Source organism: Drosophila sechellia, chromosome 2R (assembly GCF_004382195.2).
Source record: "Drosophila sechellia strain sech25 chromosome 2R, ASM438219v1, whole genome shotgun sequence".
NCBI lineage: Eukaryota > Metazoa > Arthropoda > Insecta > Diptera > Drosophilidae > Drosophila > Drosophila sechellia.
This window is the reverse complement of record NC_045950.1, coordinates 6,535,266-6,555,916: the sequence shown is the minus strand read 5'-3', so window position 1 is coordinate 6,555,916 and position 20,651 is coordinate 6,535,266. Positions and strand designations below refer to the sequence as shown.

The window sequence follows — 20,651 nt, the reverse complement described above, 5'->3', positions numbered from 1 at the left end:
CACATTTTCTTTAAAAAGCGCCAATCAAAAATCAATAAAGGTAAAACAATCTAAGCACATCAAGCCGCGGGCTGCCCATTCGCCCATTTTAGCTAGCTTTAAACTCAATATCTCCGGATAATCAAATGATGGCACAACAAAAACACATTAACGTGCAATTTGTCCCCTGCTCAACTTAGCCCAGGTAGTGCTCCCCACTCAGGTCCATGAAAACCTGGATGAGCTATGGAAAGGAATCATTTTCAGCCACAGTTGGGGTATACTTTAAAAGTTCTAAACTTTGCGGGCTCTGCCACAAAACTCACATAGGAAAAATGTGGGATCCTGCGGGTATAAAACCAATTATTCTATGCTAAAAAGTTCACCCAAAAGATATGCAAACAAATAAATGGTATTATTAAAACTTGCCAACATGTTAGTCAAAAAGCATATCTGTTGAAATCCTAGACAGCGAAATTCACAAAAAAATGGAACTTGCGTTTTTAGTTTTGCAGAATATATGTAAAGCAAATAAAAATTTCATTAATCCATACTGATACTTATTACTTTTCAAACCTGAAATATATGCAAAAGTAAAGTAATTAAGTCATAAGGTCATTTGGCTGGATTTACTGGATAGTTTGTTTCAAAAAAATTAAAATATATGAAAATAAAAAGTAAGAGGATTTCGAATAGTTGGTAAAGTATTTCCAACCGTGCACTTAATTTGAGTGGCCCATAAATAAGCAATGACTTCAGTAAACCTCTTAACAACTGCGTTTATTTAGTTTACGACATCGATTTAAATAATCCGCGATTTTCCCACTCGACACGTTTGTCGTTTTTCAATTTCCGTGGCCAAGCCGCAGGTTTTACCTTTAAAGTTAAATTTCCACCAGCACTCTGAATTTTCGCAATTATTTTTGTTTATGGAAATATTGGCAATCAAACTTTATGCAAATAGATTTTAGTTTTGATTACGCTTCAGCTTGGATAAATGAAATGCGAAGTCCATTGGAAATATGCACAGTTCCATGGGCGCCTCTAAAGACTTAAAGCGTGTGAAAATGGCTAGCAAGTGACAAGTGATTGGTGACCCCTTCTTGGCCAAAACTTATGGCCAGTTGCCCAACGATGGTGCCGCGTTCAATGGCCGGAAAAGCAGCTAGGGAGGAATGAACCCGCCGCCACAAACCGCACAAAAGTGCGAAATATCCTTCGGGGGCAGGTCAGAGTTGATTGTATGCAGTGGCACGTTGGCGCTTCTGGCCGGGTCATAACTGATTGGTCATTTGCTAGTGTAAGTATGTTTGCATGTGCTTGGATGGCCTCGGATGGTGGTTTGGGCCAAGCTCGTTAATTTCGCCACGCACTCGCAGTCATCGTCCTAGGTCCTTGGAATGGCCCCCAAGGTGCCGTTTCGGCGCCAACTCTGCTGCCGGGAGCCTCTTGACGACTTGAACTATTCTTACAGTTGCCTAACCGGCTCCGGTGCATTAACCCCCATGAACCATGAATATTCACCGAAATCTTCCCAAATGAGCTGCGACAGAGAGCTGCCAAAACAAAGGCCAAGAAGGTGGCAACCAGTTAATTGAATCTTTCCTAGGTTTCCTTTGTGCCCCGGCTCAAGCTACTCTTTTAATTACTTGAACCCAAAGTGGATTTCAAATGTGCGGCCAATGTCTCCGTGCAGCCAAGTGCACAAAGATCCGGCAAAAGTGTTTGCTCAACTCTTAGGATGCGGCTAGCTTGAGTATTCAGACTATGGGACGCCAAATGAAAAACTGGGGCAGCGCATAAAAAAATACATGGCGCCACCCGAAATTGTGGGAGAGCTTAAGTTCCACATTTTGTTACTCATACGCCATGTGCGCCGGAGTGGTTAGACTCGTTTGTTCACTTAAACCAGCAGTACTGCAGCTGCAGTCAAGGGTTATCAAACATAAAGCTATAAAGAAGTTCAAACGCAAACTGAAGGAGTCGCAAGAGGCGTGCCCTGTAGCCAAAGGACGGATGTTATATACTCGTATAAGTGTGCAAAGAAAAGGGAATCTCCTTTGATCTAATTCATTAAAACATATTCCTACGCCCCAGGCACAACTAGTCACTGATGGAAACCCATTCACGGCGCATTTTCCCGTTCGAAAACGCCGTGCAGACGCCATTCGTCCTTGAGCGATGGGGAGACAAAGGGCGGACATGGCAGTCACGTGTGTGCACGGCAGCCATGTGCTCAGTACCAGCTTTTCCTTGTTCTTGTTCCACCCCATACCTTCGGTGCTTTCAAGATACTTAACTGCACGCACTAACTATCCATGCACAGTAGAAAATGTTTATTTATTTAAGTCACTAAAAATGCATTAACTTAGCGATTTGATGTTGTTAATCGCTATTTTCAAGAGGCAGTATTTTTAACTTAACGTATTATTAAGCTGGATCGTATTTGATTGCCTAATGTGAGTTCCGTACTATTCAAGAATCATATCTGAATTTATTTTCATGAATTCTTTTTTATACCTATACATTTTTCCAAGTGTAAAGTAATAAGGTATCGGGAAGTGTGCAGCCAGCTGCGTCGCCTAATGTGATAAGTAAGCGCATCAATTGTCAAGTGCAGCGAGTGGCGCCACAGAGATGGGGGAATTCGATTGGCGGGGATAAGGGCGTGATGGCGAACAAGGGTCCTTGCAAAGGCTTTGTTCGACAATTCAATTTAGAAGCTCAATCATCAGTGCGCTGCGTTCTGCTCGTTTCTTTGCAGAGTTCGTGTGGAGTACTATGTGAACGAAAACACATTCAAAGAAAGACTGCAACTCTATTTCATTAAGAATCAGCGTTCAAGTAAGTAATCACCGGCCAAGTATTGCCTATGAATTAACCAAAACATTCGACTTAATTACAACAATCAACAAGGCAGTATTTAATTGAATTTGATTAGTGGCGGGCTGGACGGGAAACGGATGTACGGTGTATCCTGCCGGGATACAAACGCCAGCACACTGACAACCGCACAAACCCACCCACAGACACACATACACACAGCCACACAGACAGACCGACGGACAGACGGACGGACTAACGAATGACATTACAAAGGCGGATTCGATAATCTTAAGTAAATATTGATTTGGAGAGAAAATAATTGAACAGGTAAACAGGTCTCGATTGTGGGGGAATTTGCTTGTTCGGGGCCGCAGGGAGCAACCCACTCGACGAACTTTCGTAGACGGTGTAATTCACTCAACTGACCCAAATTCTAACGCATTTGCTATTCCCCTTTCCAAAAACATTAGGCCTGCGCATACGAATCGCCGATTTATTCCTTAAGTTACTGTCGTGTGTTCTCTACATAATACGTGTGATATTGGATAAAAATCCAACATTTATAACATGGTAAGTCCCGTGCCGCAGATGCAACTGACCGGTGATTAAAATATATCCACAATGCCCACCCATAGCTATGGCTGCGAAGTGGGCAATAAGACGGAGTTCATCATCTCGGCCAAACTGACGGAGGAGGAGTTCCAGGAGAACCCCATCATCAACTGGGACGCAATACTCTGGGTGAATCGGCCAACAGTGCTCTGGGTCCTGCAGCTCCTTCTAGCCATGGTGTCGCTAACGCAATCCTTGGTTCTCACATATCTAGGCTATAAGGTATACCACCACGCCATAAACTTGATATCACAAAGTCGGTCAAACTAATCGAACCATTCCAGGGCAACATCTGGCAGCAGATACTCTCCTTTCACTTTATACTAGAATTAGTAACGACAATACCCTTTGCACTTACGGTAGGTTCGATTTTGAATCCTTGGTACAGGCTGTTTAGCGGTGTTGATCCTTTCAGATTGTCCATCCCCCGCTAAGAAATTTATTCATTCCCATTTTCCTCAATTGCTGGCTGGCCAAGCGATCGCTGGAGAACATGTTTGTAAGTAGAAACGTCGTCTTTATCCTAATGTGAAGTTTATCTAATGTCCTATAACCAATAGAATGACCTCCATCGCGCCATGCAAAAGTCCCAGTCAGCCCTCTCCCAGCAATTGACCATTCTATCAGCCACACTGCTGTGTTTGGTCTTCACGAGGTAATAGGATACCAACTTCGCCTGAAATCATCCCTCAATACAAGCATCTTTTATTTATCCCCAGCGTTTGTGGTATCCAGCACTTTCAGCGCGCTGGCCATCGACATTTGAATCTCTTTCAGAGCACATACTATGTGGTTGTGACCTTCTCCACAGTGGGATACGGCGACTTTGTGCCGGACATTTGGCCCTCGCAGCTCTATATGGTCATCATGATTTGTGTCGCCCTCATTGTGTTGCCCACGCAGGTGAGTCCAATCTTGGGCATTACCCAAGCCAAATAGGAGTAGTTCCGTTTAAAAGCCATCTTACTGCTGGGCAAAAAAGCCACATCAAATATTTATGCTCCATAAGCCTGCACAAACCTTATCCCCATTCATCATCTGCATCTTTGTGGGGGTGGGCGACTTTGGTCATCAATCGATATTAATAAATAGGGGTATGCTGTCGATGGAAATTGCTCACCATGCGCCCGGCTGCCTTCCTATCAGTGATCCCATCCCAATGGCGTACTGTCTTTCCGAAGGCCACACTGACTGACTGCCATGTTCAACAATTTGCAAACAATTGTTTTATCAACAAAAACAAACGCCAAACAAGCAAGAAGCAGTAGGAGTACAGATTCCACCGAGAAATGTGAGATGGGATGGACTCTAAAAGTGCGAGTACTGTAACCGAACACCCTTTAGGACATTTTAAGATAGATGGCAAAGTAAATAAAATATAATTTACTAATTTCCAGAAGAAAGTGAAGAAAAACATGGAATGTGGATCTTTTTTTGAATAATGATCTTAAAACCAAACCGAAAAGTATAGTATCAAGGAATCAACAATTTATGAGAGAGAGTTTTAAAATATTTATATAATAACTGAATTGCAGATCTCAAGTAAATAGATAGTCAGATAGTCCTATATAGCATCGACATAAGTCAATTGAAAGTGTATACAAAAACGACTGGCCATTGGTCTTTTGGCCGAACGGCAAACAACAAGAGCATCCATCAAAACAGTTTTTCTACCTTTTTTCTGAAACAGTTTTGGTTGTGGAATGGGGTTTTATTCAGCCAGCACTAAAAGTTCGAAGTGCATGTCAATATGTTGCAGAATTTATGACTTTCTGGGACCCGCCCCATAATAAAAACAACAAGTTTCAAGCGTTTTTGGTCAAAATGTTGCAAAAGTCCAGGAAAGGTGCTGACACTCAAATTTAATTGAACTTATTCAATCCCAGTAACACAATTGTCCCGAAAGAGGCTTTCCATAAACACTGCACGATAGAATACTAGTTTTATTTGTAAAAATATTCTGAAGAAAAATATTAATTCAAACTTATCAAGTGGAAACTCATACAAATAGTTATATATACAAATTTTAGACATCAAAACCTATCTTTTAAGGTCCACCCTCTTATCATTGCCACCAAGTAGCGAGGTCGCAATAACGTTTGCGAAACTGCACATCAAAATATTTTTATAAGTGCTTCCCCCTGAAACTAAAGTTTTTTTAATGGCCCTGACTGTTAACCGACCAGTTTTATATGAGGTAAAAGGATTAAGCGGTATCAACTATAAACTTAGCCTTTTATGAAGTAAGTGATAAGACGTTTCTATTACATGTTGGTGTTAAAGTGGACATAAAGACGTATTACAGGGTCATTAATTTAGTGCAAGCCTGAAAGAGAGAAAGCGTAAACTTAAAGAGCTTAATGTCAACGTCAAACGTTTAAAAGATGATATTTTCTCGATGGGATTAATGATGTAGTTGGCTAATAAATTACTCCTATCCGCACAGTTTGAGCAGCTGGCTTTCACGTGGATGGAGCGCCAAAAGCTGGGCGGCAGCTACAGTTCACATCGCGCCCAAAGCGAAAAGCACGTGGTGGTGTGCTCCACCACCCTGCATGCGGACACCATAATGGACTTCCTCAACGAGTTCTATGCCCATCCGCTTCTGCAGGACTTCTATGTGGTGCTGCTGAGTCCAATGGAGCTGGACACGACGATGCGGATGATCCTGCAGGTGCCCATTTGGGCGCAGCGCGTCATCTACATTCAGGTACATGTCCTCCATAATCCGGATTAGGCTTACACTACTAACTGGCCGAGGAACACCCACGCCTTTGCAGGGATCCTGTCTGAAGGATGGCGACTTGGCGCGCGCCAGGATGAACGAGGCGGAGGCGTGCTTTATCCTGGCGGCCAGAAATTATGCAGACAAAACGGCCGCCGATGAGCATACGATTCTACGCTCCTGGGCCGTCAAGGACTTCGCACCGAATGTACCGCAGTATGTGCAGATATTCAGGTGAGTTAGCAATGCAGGAGATGGCCCGTTACGTTCCCGATTAATTCGAATTTTCTTTTGACATTTGCAAATGCCAAATGCGACGCAACCAATCGCACATCCTGCGGAATTTCCATTTCGCATTTCCGCTTCACGCAGACCTGAGCACAAGCTGCATGTGAAGTTCGCGGAGCACGTGGTCTGCGAGGACGAGTTCAAGTACGCCCTACTGGCCAACAACTGCACCTGTCCCGGCGCCAGCACACTGGTCACCCTGCTGCTCCACACATCCCGCGGACAGTACGTATACGCATGGTTGTCCAGCTGGCAGGACATGCAAAAAATTCTCTATCCGCCGTGCGTCATCGGCTCGCTTGGATGCGTCACGTCACCGGCGGAGTCGGTGGCCAGGCCACAGTCGCTTGATTGCTCATTCAGACGTTTTTCCTCAGGCCCTTATGTACATATTTAGTATATATATTTTTTTGTGTGCTAGCTAATTTAGTCTACCCGCGGTTGGGGGGGTTAAGTGCATAAGCTGGTTGGTTAGGCCATGATTCCGAGCTTACTTTTTGCTTATTGAAAGTTTTCCCTGTAAATTCCAGGAGTAGTCGGGCGTTCAACAGAAAAGCTAAATAAGGAAAACATAAATAAGGAAGGGGCCAATTGAATTCGCATTAAGATAGATTCTTAATAATAATTCTTTGAGACATGGTTGAGAGTTATGCATATTAAAAAAATGTTTATAAGTTATGTAGAGAGTATCAAAAGTTTGATATTCTTACTTACCCAGCAGACATGTTAATTTAGCTTTACAGATAAACGTTGAATAGCTGGAAAATACATTAAAAATTAATGAGTTCACCGCAAACAAACGGACGGGTTTGCTAGCTTTTATCTTCCGCACTTACATGACAGAAATTCAATTTAAAATTCCAGTTTTAATTAAAAGCGCTTTGTGACACGCCAAAGAAAAACCAAAAACCTTACTCGCCATCGGCAAGTGTGAAAATTAGCAGAGCGCAGGTGGCAAGTTGAGGTGAAGGCGGTTTGCGGGACCTCCAATTAAATGCGGCTTTCAGTTTTAGTTTCCGTGAGCTGTGGTCGCGTGGCATGAAACGGCGGGTTAATCAGATGTCAGCGAATGCTAATTGGGGCACCAACTGAGCCATGACTCATGCATTTCACATGAGCCTACGCCAAGATAAATCCCTACAAGTACATATGTGTTTCCAACAATCCGCAGGGAGGGCCAGCAGAGTCCAGAGGAATGGCACCGCCTCTACGGCAAGTGTTCCGGAAACGAGATCTACCACATCGTCCTGGGCGACAGTCGATTCTTTGGCGAGTACGAGGGCAAGAGCTTCACCTACGCCAGCTTCCATTCGCATCGCAAGTGAGTACTCCGACGCCATCGGTTTGGGAATCCCCGAAATCCCATTCACAGGCGGAATTCTTGTTAAACCGTGACCATTCCATACAATCCCACTTCCGCAGATATGGAGTGGCCCTGGTGGGCGTGCGACCGGCGGAGCTGCCGGAATTCTACGAGGAAACCATTCTATTGAATCCCGGACCCAGGCACATTATGAAAAAGGATGACACGTGCTATTACATGAGCATCACCAAGGAAGAGAATTCCGCATTTGTCGTTAATCAAAATCAAACATCGGACCCCACGGCAGCTGCCAAGGAGGGGGGCGGGACAGGGGGCGGAGGTGGTGCCTCCTCATCCGCCTCCCACCACCCCACTGCTGCAACTGGTGGGTAGACCCTTTCTTTAGACCCAATTGTGCGAGTGTGTGTGTGTGTGTGTTTGAGGTTCAATCATTTAAAATTCAAGCGAATGAATGAACAAACTACTATGTATATCCATTTACATACAAACATAAATATGATATATATGAATTGTGAGCTTCCTTATTTAGCAACCAGTTCTTGCTCTACCTCTCTCTCTTTCTCTACCCTTCTTACATTTATCCAATAATCCTTATTTCTGAGGCTGAGTTAAAAGTTTTCTTTGTCGTTTTCCTCGACTTTTCAGTTTGTTTGGTTTGTCTGAATGAAAAGAAAACGCTTTAAGTGTGTGTTTGTGAGCGAGGCTGTCTCAAATTAACGTTAATCATAATATTCGCCTTGCCCGAATTCGTTTTCTCTTTTTTAAGTTTGTGAAACTTTCCACCTTAATCATTTTGTATGGGTTCCACTTTGTTAATTAACTTATTCCCACGAGGAAGTTACTTAAGTGCTTAATTTTCTTTTACGAAATATGTATGAAAACCAATGCAACTTTTCAGAACTGAAACAGAACACGCTTTTAGGTCCTAGAGGCAATGTCCTTTACATTAAACTTAGTTTCATATACAATGACCCATAGGATTTTATTGTTTTAGGATAGATTATGTCTAAAACCCAACACACACACACACTCAATCACAACACTAGATTAACAAACACTCGCCACTCAAACTGATATACCGTTAGAAAAGAGCTTAGGCCCAATTTCTGTTTCCGCTCTCGATCAAATTTAATGAGACTGGCTTGGAATTTAAGAATAAGAAAGAATCAATGTAAATTTGATCTAATTGGAAAACCGGAAAAGGGGCTGGGGAGAGTTTCCACTATGTAGACCACATAAACCGTCGTTTTATCCTTTTATGTTATGTGTGAATGTCGTCTAAGTACAACAATAACAATAAACTACATCATCGACTATGACAACAGCCAACCCAACAACAACAATAACAACAACAGTACAAGCAACAACAACAACAATTAGCACCACCTTCACATCATCAACATTACTATCAGCATCAACAACAACAGCAACAATAAATGCAACCTCAACCGCCGCAGCCGCACCACCACCAGTGCCGTCTGTTTGTGTGCGTGTGCCCCACAGTCCCAGTTACGATAGTGGTGGTGGCACCACCGGCACCACCCACTTGCAACCGTATCCGTATCCGCAACCGCATCCACCAATGCAAACACCTGACAGTGGCGAGTTTGCATCACTATTTGTGCGTGAGTGTGACACCAGAACTAACGAAACCCCAAACGAAAGTAAAAAGCCCGCAAGTCAAGCAAAACCCGCATCTTTGGAATCCAAAAAGAAAAGATACTACCAAAAAAATGAAGCAAATCACAAATATTTCGTTCACGTTCTTTGCCTAACTCTATCACTCACCGAAAACCGATTCAGCGTCCCCACATCCAAGCCACATATATCTTTCGCAGTTTTTCTCTTGCTGTCTCGATTTTGGAGCTTGAGCTGCCTTTAAACCCCACCCCATGTTACATTCTTCGCTACCCATGTCAAAGCACACATCCGGCGCCATCCAAGCCCATTTCTGCATTCCTTCCTCCCACATACACCAGTCAAATAAAAAACCCATACATGAACACTAGGGTGGACCATTAAAACGTGCAAGATGCACCGCATAAGAAATCGTGTTTAACGTATATCTATCTATCTAATATTCAAGCTTAACTGTAATTTACACGCGGTAATTGTAAATATTATTTGTTGAAAAACCGATAGTCGAAATAACGAATTTTAAATAAAGGTCCACCCTAATGACCACACCCACGCTGGCCTCGCACTTTTTCCTGTTTTCTCCTTTTGCCACTACGCAAAACTATTTCTGTTGTTTGCTTCATTTTTTACATGGCTTCTTCTTCACGTTTCGTAGTTGTCTTTGCTCAAACATCACTTTTTCAACTTCCGCCCGTCATTTTCTTCTTCCGCCTGTCTTTGCACTTCGTTCTGTTTGCCATGTTATTTGTGTGTGTGTGTGCATGAGCTTTGGATGTGTAGAACTAGCTGTAAATAATATGTACACCTCACGCAACAATTCGTGTAAATTAGCTGCATAGAAATAGTCTAGCTTATTGTGCGTTCAAATTAGACCCGTCATCGTAGCTCACCCCTTTCCCACAGCCGCCCCTGTAATTAAGTAACCAAAAACTGTTGGCAGAAGGGGAAAGACAACATTTTGGCCAAGTTGCACCTTAATCACTTTGCCGAAAGTTTCCCAGCCAGTGCAAGCTTGTCGAGGACTTTTAACGAGTTGTTTTCCCAGGTTTGTCTTGTAGAATCTCCCCCCAATGAACCCGCTCCACTTGCCTTTTTGCCCTTTTCTCTGTCACATTTTTGTCGCTCAGCTGAAATTAGTGGACATTTTATCCTGTATAGCAAGCGCCTAAGTAGTTGTAATTAGAATGGATATTGATCGTCAAGTTGACCGGGACTAATTGCACTTTCTGCTTTGCCCCAATTTAGCTAGCGAAAATCCGACGGCTGTGATAATCTCGGACTCTAGGCAGAACCTCAAGGACACGACGGTGACCCAGACGGCGGCAACGATAACCACAACGACCCTGCCGCCACCGCCCCAGACGATGGGATCTCCCAGCATGGCGGGCGGATCGGGTGGATGTGGTGGAGGCGGCCTCGGCTTGGGCAGTGCCCACAGCATGGGCACCTCGCTCAGTATCACCCCGGCCACACTGACCACCACGGGCAATCACCTGGATGTGCCCTTTGCCAACAATCCCAACCTGCTCAGCCCAGATGTGCTCAACCAGCGGAGGGGTAAGTTTAAAGAGGAAATCCAGTCTTACAACTACTTGGGATAAGATCTATTCGAATTATTCCTTCCGTTGCCAAACCCAGTTTTAACAGCGTTGATTGGAAAGTATAATTTCTTAGTTGCCCCAGAAATATGACGTATCTATTTAGAAAAACTACATCACTCCCATTTTCAGGTAGTAGACGTCCCTCGATCCTGCCTGTGCCCGACATGTTCACCTCCTCCTCATTCAGCATTGCCGGCAACGACGATGGCGAAGAGGGGGACGAGAGTGATGATGAGATCGACGACGAGATGCCCTGGCGTTCGCCATCCGAGAAGATTGCGTAAGTATCTCCCCTCTAATCAAACCCTTCACACTCCCCTTTTTGTCACTATTCCGAGGCACCGTATCCACCTTTCCCAGTGTAGTGTCTCTATCAATATAGATCTAGACCCCCAAACAGATTGTACTACGTATGTGTATCACTAACTATATTTCTTAGCTACTCTGTTTTCCACAAGAAACTAACCTCTGACATGAATCTGTGTACATAGACCATGCTAGTCTGCTCTCAGCAATCCGAATCGATCTAAGTATATTATTGTACAAAAGAAGTGGATCGTTGAGGACTGCGAGATCCGACTGAATGTAAATTGTATATGTTGTACTTAAGCACTAGACACCCGCCCCATTCCTTAAGTTCTTTGAACACATCAAACTAAACAACAATCGAAACATCGCCTCAGCTGCTTGGGCGGGCACTTTCCACAATCGCGCACTTATTCGCTCATCATGAGCTCCTCGGAGGATTCGTATCAGCGCGGTTGCAGCTTCTGCAGTGCCACTGCTTCCGCTTCCGCTGCTGCTGTTGCTGCTGCTCCTGCTCCTGCATATCCAAGTGATTCTGCAGGCGAGTCCGGAACTAATGCCGATTCCGCTGCCATGCCGTCCGAGGAGTATCTACCCCAGTTGCGCAGGCGCGTCATGAAAAAGAGCTACAGCTGCGATAGTGAGTGCCGCTCGGTGCCCGGAATGGGAATGGGAATGGCCATGGGTGTGGGCCTGAATGGAGGAACTCTGGCCAGACTGGCAGCCAGAAGGCGTCAGTTGCAGCGATGTTGCTCCTGCAGTTGCTCCACTGCCACCACAACAACCACGCCGGCGGTGGCAGCGACAACAGCAATGGCAGCAGGAAGTGGGGCAACGGCATTCACGTCGAGCAGTTCCGTAGAGACACGTCGACCGGTGCGTCCGGTTTGGGTCTACGACTACTCCTGGTAAGTCTGACTGATGGGGGGGGATGGGGGGGAAGGACATTCTGCGGACACACGCCATTTGTTGAAGAGTTCTTGTCTCGTTGTTGCTGTTCGTTCGTTGTTGTTGCTTTTGTTTGCCTGCCGCAGGACATCTTTTAATGACGCCGCCGTTTACCTTGGACCAACTAAGGCGGAACAACTCGAGATTCTGTGCTGTTTGTCGTGACTCTCGGTGCCGCGGTGCATCTGCATATAATCAGCATTTGCTTCTGCTTGCTCCTTGGCTTTGTTTTGTTTTTCGGCTGCAATTGTGTATTCATTCCATAGGGCTTCCTGAAAGCGCCAAAGTTTCGCCTCCATACGCAGTGGTCGTAGGAGGAGCACAACTGCAGGGTTCTGGGAATCACAGTTAAAGTTTAAGTTTCACCATTCTGTTAATTCGTAGTGAATGCTTTGGATCTGCTCGTAGTTTTCATTTCCCTTTTTACCCGACACAATTTCCCAACTTGTAGCTATATCGTTTGAGTCCCAGCACAATCTGCTTGTTTTCCCACCCGCACATCTCACCACCCACCTTAAAACCTGTCGCCCATCGCCTTGTCCACGGGGAGCTCACGTCTAACCCAGAGTCGTCTGCCATTCCAGCATCGTCAAGGGGTTTCCACCTGTTTCACCCTTCATTGGCGTTAGTCCCACGCTCTGCTACTTGCTCAAAGAGAAGAAGCCGCTCTGCTGTCTGCAGTTGGCTCAGGTGGGTCGCTATGACAGTCCTTGGGCCAGACCATTTCATTTGGAGGAAAACCAATCTCTTTCGCAGGTCTGCGAGCACTGCAGCTATCGAAACGCAAAGGAATACCAGTGGCAGAACAAGACGATTATCCTGGCTGCGGATTACGCCTCCAATGGCATATACAACTTCATCATCCCGCTAAGAGCTCACTTCCGATCGAAGACCTCGCTGAATCCCATCATCCTGCTCCTGGAGAGAAGGCCAGATGTGGCCTTCCTAGATGCGTTGTCTTACTTTCCTTTGGTAGGCTGTAAAATTCTAAATTTGTTGGTGCATTCTAATTCTACTTGGTCGCAGGTCTACTGGATGCTGGGGTCGATCGACTGCCTGGACGATCTGCTGAGGGCTGGCATCACTTTGGCAGAAAGTGTGGTGGTGGTCAACAAGGAGCTCTCCAATTCGGCCGAGGAGGACTCCCTCTCAGACTGCAACACCATAGTGGCCGTGCAGAATATGTTCAAGTAAGTGATAGTTAGCTTAACTGAAACAGCTTGGACACCGTCCTGCCTCTTTGTAGATTCTTTCCCAGCATCAAGAGCATTACCGAGCTGTCGCAGAGCTCCAACATGAGGTTCATGCAGTTCCGGGCCCACGACAAGTATGCCCTCCATCTGAGCAAAATGGAGAAGGTCGGTAGCGCGTTGGCCCCCCGCCCCCCTTTCAGTTGACATTTGGTTAATTTGCCGCTCACTTAATTGCAGCGCGAGAAGGAGCGCGGGTCGCACATCTCCTATATGTTCCGTCTGCCCTTTGCCGCAGGAGCCGTGTTCAGTGCCTCCATGTTGGACACCCTGCTGTACCAGGCCTTCGTGAAGGACTATGTGATTACCTTTGTGCGGCTGCTGCTGGGCATTGACCAGGCGCCGGGCAGTGGGTTCTTGACCTCGGTTAGTGCCAATCAGGTGATGAAAAGCGATTTGTCTCAACTTTTTCATCCGCAGATGCGCATCACCAAGGACGACATGTGGATACGCACCTATGGTCGGCTGTACCAGAAGCTGTGCTCCACCACCTGCGAAATACCCATTGGCATTTACCGCACGCAGGACACCTCGAATGCGGACACGTCTCATGTGAGTAACTCGCCGGTCGAGAGATGGGGACCCTTCTCGGCCTTCAGCAGGCATTGTGTGCGCTTGCGTCCATCGGTGAGTCCAAGGCAAAACAAACAATAGCAAATCTCAAGATCAGATCCCAAGATCAAACTTCTAGACCGCGCATCCGATCCCAACTAAAGAAAAAGGGGGACGGCTCTGCAGGACACTCGAGAGACATTTGTTTCTAACCCAACTAACACGCTCACTCCACTCACTCACCAGTCCACACTTAGCCTGACTATATCTCTCTGTTTCTCTATGTCTAACTCTATCTTCCTAGCTCTACTCTAACTATAGCCTTTTACTTGTCTTTGCTCACTTGTTCGCATCTCGAGCTGCGATTAGGTACACACACCGAAACACAGCGAAAAGCAAATTAAACAGAAAACGATAACTTTTTAACTTCATTTGCAAATTAACTAATTGAGTTCCCCAGGTGACGACGAGGCCTAATCGAAGTTCTTTTGATTGTGTTCGGTTCGATTCGGTTTTTAGTTTCACTATTCCTCAGTTGGTTTACTTTTGGGTTTTGTGTTATAAATCACACGCTTACGCTTTACTACTAACTGCATTGAGTCTCAAGTCTGTTCATCATACGAAGTTTGCATATTTACCTCGAATAATGTTAAGTGCATACATATACCTGTTTCCCTCTCTCGCTCTCTCTCTCTCTCTATAAATATATAAATATATATATATATATATTCAAATATATATAATCCTTTCAATTTGTAATCGTAAACGGCCGAGATGGTAAAGATTTAGATTTATCCTTAAAACATATATACTATAAGATTGATTGACGCTATTAGCAACGACTCGCTCCCTTTAAAGTAAACTCCTACATACCAGAATATACTCATTTATACAAAGCATAGCGTGCTGATTCTGATTCCGATTCCGATTACGACTCCCACTCCCATTGCAGTTTCCGTTTCCGTTAGATTGCCCTCCTTATTTTGTTTACTTTTCCAGTAGCTCTGACCTTGCTGCAAATCAGGCCGCAAGTTATCCGCTCATACCCCAATCGCCCGTTTCGTTTTTGGATTAAGTTTTGCCGTCACAGCATTCATCATTCGATAGGATAACAGATCAGACAGACGAACCATTAGCCAGCATTCTGTGAGCATATTAGATTAGACCAATGAAATTACTCATACAAATTACACATACGCCCCGCTGTACCAATTGAACAATTGATTTGCGTTTGTATTGGACCTGACGCACACGCACGCAGTGAGTTCCCCAAAGCGAAAAGCAAATAAGAAAAAGCGAAAATGAAAATGAAAACGAAAACAAACGAAATACCAATGAAATACCGAAACACCAGCCACACTTCATACATTCTCATATGCCTGCCCCTTTAGTCTGGCCACCAATTCGTTGTGTGTAACTGTGTGTAGTCTAGTCGTAGTGTTGTTGTTCCTGGGAGTGGGTAGTGGTACCTCCAATCCCATCCTGTTGGTCCTTTTTGCGTGACCTGTTGGCTGCTGCATGCTTGGCTTTCCCGGCTTTAATTTGGCTTCAGTTTCAGTTTTGTTTTCCTTCCGATTTTGTTTCCGTTGCTGTGTGCATGCCGCCTTTTAATTAGCTGATTGCATTTGCTTATTGTGCCAGGCCTTGCAGTTGTGACTCTTTCTAACCCATTCTGTGGCATTGAACGAACAACTCCCCAATTACTCAAAGTTTTTGTCCCTGCCCAGATGCGCACGCTGATTGCTCATTAAAAATGCTCGCTCGATTTGAAAATCAATAAGAGCCAAACGCATGGGGGATGGGCAAACAATTTTGGGTTAATTGGCAAACACGAAAAAAAACTTAATTTAATTAGACTTGAAAAACCTCCGAACGTAGGTGAAATGTCGTCCCAATGGTAGAAACTTTGTTTTCTCTATTTCCCAGTTGAGAAACAACCGCCAATAGCTTGCCCAGCACCGTTTCCATAGAGTTTTTATCGATTTTGGTTGAGAAACTTTTTGCTTTCTGGCTTTTTAAATCAATAAATCGCGTGTTTTCAGTTCTTAAAATTTTTGATTCAACCGTTAGCGGAAGGGGGAAACAAACTTTTGCGTGTTTCCTCCCCACGGCATGCCTAAACAACCTAAATGTTAACCATTTTGCTAAGGCCACAACTCAGTCACCATACCACACACTGATACTCTCTCTCACACACACATGCATACTCGAACACTGAGAGCAGTGAAAGCAATTTGCCATTTCAATTAAAAACCAATTAAATATGTAAATCATTTTGTGTTTAACCGAACTCATTGAACTCGAATTTGCATACACCAAACTAATCATGGGCATGCCTCAGTACGACGAGGAGACCGGCACGCCCGACTCGACGAAGGACTCGACGGAAATGCTGCGCGGGGTCACCTACCGTCCGCCTGGGTCGGCAACAGGTGGCGCCAGCAGCTTCCGGCCTCAGCCGCAACGCCAGCGGTCGGTCAACTGCCTGGGCGGTTGCTCGGAGCGCAAAGGATCATCCGTAAGTAGCGCCCCACTCAACAGCATTCTCCATTTTCGATTTCAATCAATCAACTGGGTTAGGGGGTGCCATTTAAGTTTGGTTTCAGGTAGGTCCGTCTTGATATCATTCCGGCTTCTGCAGCATGATGTTCTTTGTATGGTAGCATGATTCACTACAACTAAAACAACTAAACCAGCAAGGGACGATGCTGCCCATCGGTCTCGTCTGCATTTTCGCACAACAATAACACACACTCAGGATCAGCTAGCACATTCTTATGCGGGCCTCTTTGGGTTTTCTGTTAAAGTCTCTTATTGGGCATGGTTTGGTTCGTGAAGTGTACTACACTTTCGTTAAAATTCAATTCAATTATTGCAAGTGGGAAACCCAACTGGCCTGTAACATCCTGTAAATGGTTTACCTTAAGATAGTGTGCTGAGCAAGTACTTCAATCTTTTAGTACTCCATCAATCTGGCCGACGAGGCGAGGGATAACCATGCCCAGCAGATCGAGCGGGCGGAGATCGCGAATCTCGTGCGAAGTCGGATGGAGTCTCTGAATCTACCCACAATCGACTACGACGATGTGAGCGAGAAACGCAACCACCTGTCCTATGTGATAATCAACCCGAGCTGTGATCTCAAACTGGAGGAAGGCGATCTCATGTGAGTAATATCATACTTTTCTAAGAAATTATTTTATACAGTTAACTGTTGATAAGGTATAATGAGTATGATGCCATGAGTAGAAAACATCCATACCTCTACTCGTAGACCTCGTAGAAAATGCTCTTCTAAATTGGTTTTATTTTGTAAATTTTCCATTAGATACTTGGTGAGGCCGTCGCCGTTCTCTGCCCAAAAGACCTTCGAGCGACACAACTCGCGCCGCAAGTCGAACATCTCGTTCTGCTCGAACATCAACCTGGGTGCCACATGCGGCCCTCAGATGCCGCAGATGAACATGAACATGGCCAACACCGCCGTCGGGGCTGGATCGCGTCGAGGATCCGGCATTGCCGGATTGAACCCCATGCAAATGCAGAGCGTTCAGACCTTGGCCGGGTATGGATCATCCTCGCAGCGCTGTAGTCCCCCGATGCAGCAAATTAAATCGAATTCTCTTTCTCTACCCGACAGTCCGACGGTGGTTGGCAATCAGCGAGGACGGAGTAACTCATTGCGGGTTGGCTATTATTCCTATTACACCCACACACCAAACACACGCCACCGATTTCCTTCTCTATGTTTGTTCGTTTGATTCGATTCACGTTTCCACGTTTGTTTGTTACATTTTAACATTTGAGTTTAGTTTACGACCACAAAATTAAATTTCCTTTATGCTGCGATTATTAATGATCTATGACACAAGATTAATAGTCCTCCATTGAGTTTAACTCAAATTGTTGATTTCTTAACCAATTGGCTAGACAAACGAATGTGTTCACTTTGTTGCTTGTCCCATTTGTGGGACAGCATTTGCACTCTCACACTTAGCATCAAAATTATGGGAACACAAAATTAAGCCGCAGATCACCCCTCCAAACAAGCACGGCAGCAACTGCAACTGCAACAATCTACAGCAGCAACCGCAAAACAACTGCAACAATCAACTACAACAGCAAACCGTAGTCATAGTCCGCACCCAGAGAAGAATCACTAAAACAAGGAAACTCATGAAATATTAGACACGTTTCATTTAAGTGTCCAAGTTTAAAACAAATTAGCCCCACCATCGAGCCGCATTACGAGTTGACGTTCATGTGTTTCTTCTTTATGTGTTCGTTTAGTTCTTTGAGTGACTGTAGCTGTTACTGCAACAATTGCCAATTTGTATGTGTAAACGTAATTGAGTTTCGTTGGTATCAAAGTACATCTTTCTTGGGCTTACTAACCCCATTAATTATCGCCAATCTTGGTGGATATTTCCCGTGCTTGTTCCCATTGCAGATCGACAACGATATCCTGCTGCGTCGATCCTCGTCCCTGCGACAGGGCCTTCCCAGCGTGGGCGTCAGCCACGGCCGGAGAAAGTCGTCGCTGGAAGAGATCGGCATTAGCCACTTCACTACCCTCATGCAGGCAACGAACCATAGTAATCCCATTAAGATATCCCTAAACGGTAGCATCGGCATGGAGGTGGGTGCCATAGTGATCTGTGTAATTAACCATAAGGCTAACTTCCTGTTCTCTCCCTCAGAACCAGATATCCTTGCAGGTGACACCGCCCGAGGAGCCCACACCCATGTTAGGTGTGCCCTGTGTGTTAGGCGGTGGCGGTGGAGGTGGCATTAACCCATCTGGAGCAGGTTCCTCCACCGGAGGCATGCTGGGTGGTGGCTCCTCACTGGCCATCAATACTGCTGACCTGGGACCCGGACCAAGTACCTCATCGGGCGCCAGTGGATCACTGCAAGCACAGGACTCGCTGGGACAGCAGTCATCTCAGGTGTCATCGCCACAGCATTTGCAGGGAACGATCGTATGATACAACCTGATGTGGGGGCGCCGACTCCGCTCCTCCATGTCGAAAAACAAGTGGATATAGAATACGGCCAGCACACACAGACACACCCGTAGAGATAAGTTCTAGGCAGAGCGAAAGTATTAGGAACCCAGCCAAATAAACCCACCCACCCCAAAGGCTGTCTGTGGTGTGCGTTCCCGGTTAGTCCACTTCGAGTCCCATTAGATTAGTCTCGTACGTTTAATAGATCACTAGGGAGTGGCGCGTGCTTATCAGTTTATCGCTAGGGAGTAGGCATATATTGTATATTGCATGTTTTGCAAATTAGTTGTAAGCTATGAACATGTCAGCTTTGCACAAAGGAAGCCGCGGCAAATTGTGTTTTGGGAACAACAAATGTAGTTAAACTATTGGATAGGTGGGAAGATGATTGAGAAAACTGTATAACTGTATATATCGGATGCCTAGTTCTAAGCCAGATGTAGCAAACTATCAAATAGATCGGGCTTTAACGCAAAAACCATGTATATACCTTAGGTATGACCACTTAGTTGGGCTTCAGCTCGGTTTAGCTTCCCCTTCCTTCGGGAGGATCTTCCTCTGACCCACTTATAACCCCATATAGATACATATATGAAGGTGCTATCGATGTCTTGTACTATACACACATTCAGATTCACATTTTGTAAAACTACTAGGAGTGTTTTACGTAATTATAGGAGAGAAAGAAGGAGAAAAACAAACCAGAAAGTGAAACGGTTTTCATAACATAAATTGGAACGGGCTTTGGTATACTCTAATGCTTTACAAAACCAACAGAAATATGTATACATATAGTAAAATAAATCAAAGAATTTGTATATAAACTATGTGAGTAAGAACCAACCATGCATTAAAACTTAAAAAAAGGAAAACAAACTACTAGAACTTTATGAACAAAACTTAATTCGAAAGACAACAGAATTTAGATATAGAGTTTAGAGTTAACTATTTAAGGCTAGTTCGAACCAAGGATCAAGTATCGGAAACTGTACCAAATTCAATGAGCTATGTGAACCAGCGTTCGCATCTAACACAACCCTGTAGCAAAGTGTAACTCAATTCGATCCCAGCTATAGGCTCTTTAGAAATTAATTAAAGCAAACTATGTACCTACTCAACCACATGCCACATACCACACAAACATTCACACTCACAAAAATGTTAGTTAAAGCACTTACGTCAGTTTTATAAGGAAATTTTAGTCAACGATGACGATGAAATGCATTCCAGTGTCTCGAGGGAATACCTAGTTTAGCTTATGCCTAGCACCCCAGAAACCTATTTATATAGACATATATAGTTCCGTATACTACTGAATGAATCTGTACATCTGCAACCACATAGGCCACATAGATCAAATCGATGTCTCAATGTACAAAAGTAGTTAACTGAGCCGCAATTGGCATTGTCTGCGGCATTAGAGATACGATTAGTGCGGACTAGGGTATAAACTTGCTGTAATATTTATCGGCGCCTTGCTCTTTAAGGCATGCCGAGCAGAACTCACAATAAACTCAAACTATAGTTGGAAATAAATATTCGACTTTTTGATTACATCACATCCAATTTGTTATAGAGCTTCAATCATCGTAA

The 20,651-nt window shown here is 44.6% G+C and overlaps 1 protein-coding gene across 11 annotated transcripts in view; it reads left to right on the top strand.

The window, feature by feature from the left end:
• Window positions 1-20,594, top strand: part of LOC6608495 (potassium channel subfamily T member 2) — a 100,237-nt gene extending 79,643 nt beyond the window's left edge. For 3 of the 11 annotated variants that reach the window (XM_032716695.1, XM_032716692.1, XM_032716693.1), the window contains 26 exons: window positions 2,744-2,823; window positions 3,276-3,375; window positions 3,441-3,639; window positions 3,702-3,776; window positions 3,833-3,916; window positions 3,978-4,072; window positions 4,137-4,320; window positions 5,864-6,127; window positions 6,198-6,376; window positions 6,515-6,655; window positions 7,602-7,751; window positions 7,853-8,118; window positions 10,638-10,949; window positions 11,123-11,273; window positions 11,677-12,207; window positions 12,832-12,937; window positions 13,004-13,219; window positions 13,274-13,437; window positions 13,494-13,605; window positions 13,678-13,863; window positions 13,918-14,124; window positions 16,391-16,567; window positions 17,010-17,215; window positions 17,378-17,735; window positions 18,500-18,688; window positions 18,750-20,594. In XM_032716695.1, the coding sequence (XP_032572586.1) occupies window positions 2,744-2,823; window positions 3,276-3,375; window positions 3,441-3,639; window positions 3,702-3,776; window positions 3,833-3,916; window positions 3,978-4,072; window positions 4,137-4,320; window positions 5,864-6,127; window positions 6,198-6,376; window positions 6,515-6,655; window positions 7,602-7,751; window positions 7,853-8,118; window positions 10,638-10,949; window positions 11,123-11,273; window positions 11,677-12,207; window positions 12,832-12,937; window positions 13,004-13,219; window positions 13,274-13,437; window positions 13,494-13,605; window positions 13,678-13,863; window positions 13,918-14,124; window positions 16,391-16,567; window positions 17,010-17,215; window positions 17,378-17,735; window positions 18,500-18,688; window positions 18,750-19,037 (5,020 nt within the window). In that variant the 3' untranslated portion in view covers window positions 19,038-20,594. Of the gene's footprint in view, window positions 1-2,743; window positions 2,824-3,275; window positions 3,376-3,440; window positions 3,640-3,701; window positions 3,777-3,832; window positions 3,917-3,977; window positions 4,073-4,136; window positions 4,321-5,863; window positions 6,128-6,197; window positions 6,377-6,514; window positions 6,656-7,601; window positions 7,752-7,852; window positions 8,119-9,079; window positions 9,380-10,637; window positions 10,950-11,122; window positions 11,274-11,676; window positions 12,208-12,831; window positions 12,938-13,003; window positions 13,220-13,273; window positions 13,438-13,493; window positions 13,606-13,677; window positions 13,864-13,917; window positions 14,125-16,390; window positions 16,568-17,009; window positions 17,216-17,377; window positions 17,736-18,499; window positions 18,689-18,749 lie in introns of all 11 variants that reach the window. The other 8 variants (XM_032716702.1, XM_032716698.1, XM_032716694.1 and 5 more) reach the window with 8 other exon arrangements.
• The last annotated feature ends 57 nt before the right edge of the window (window positions 20,595-20,651 follow it).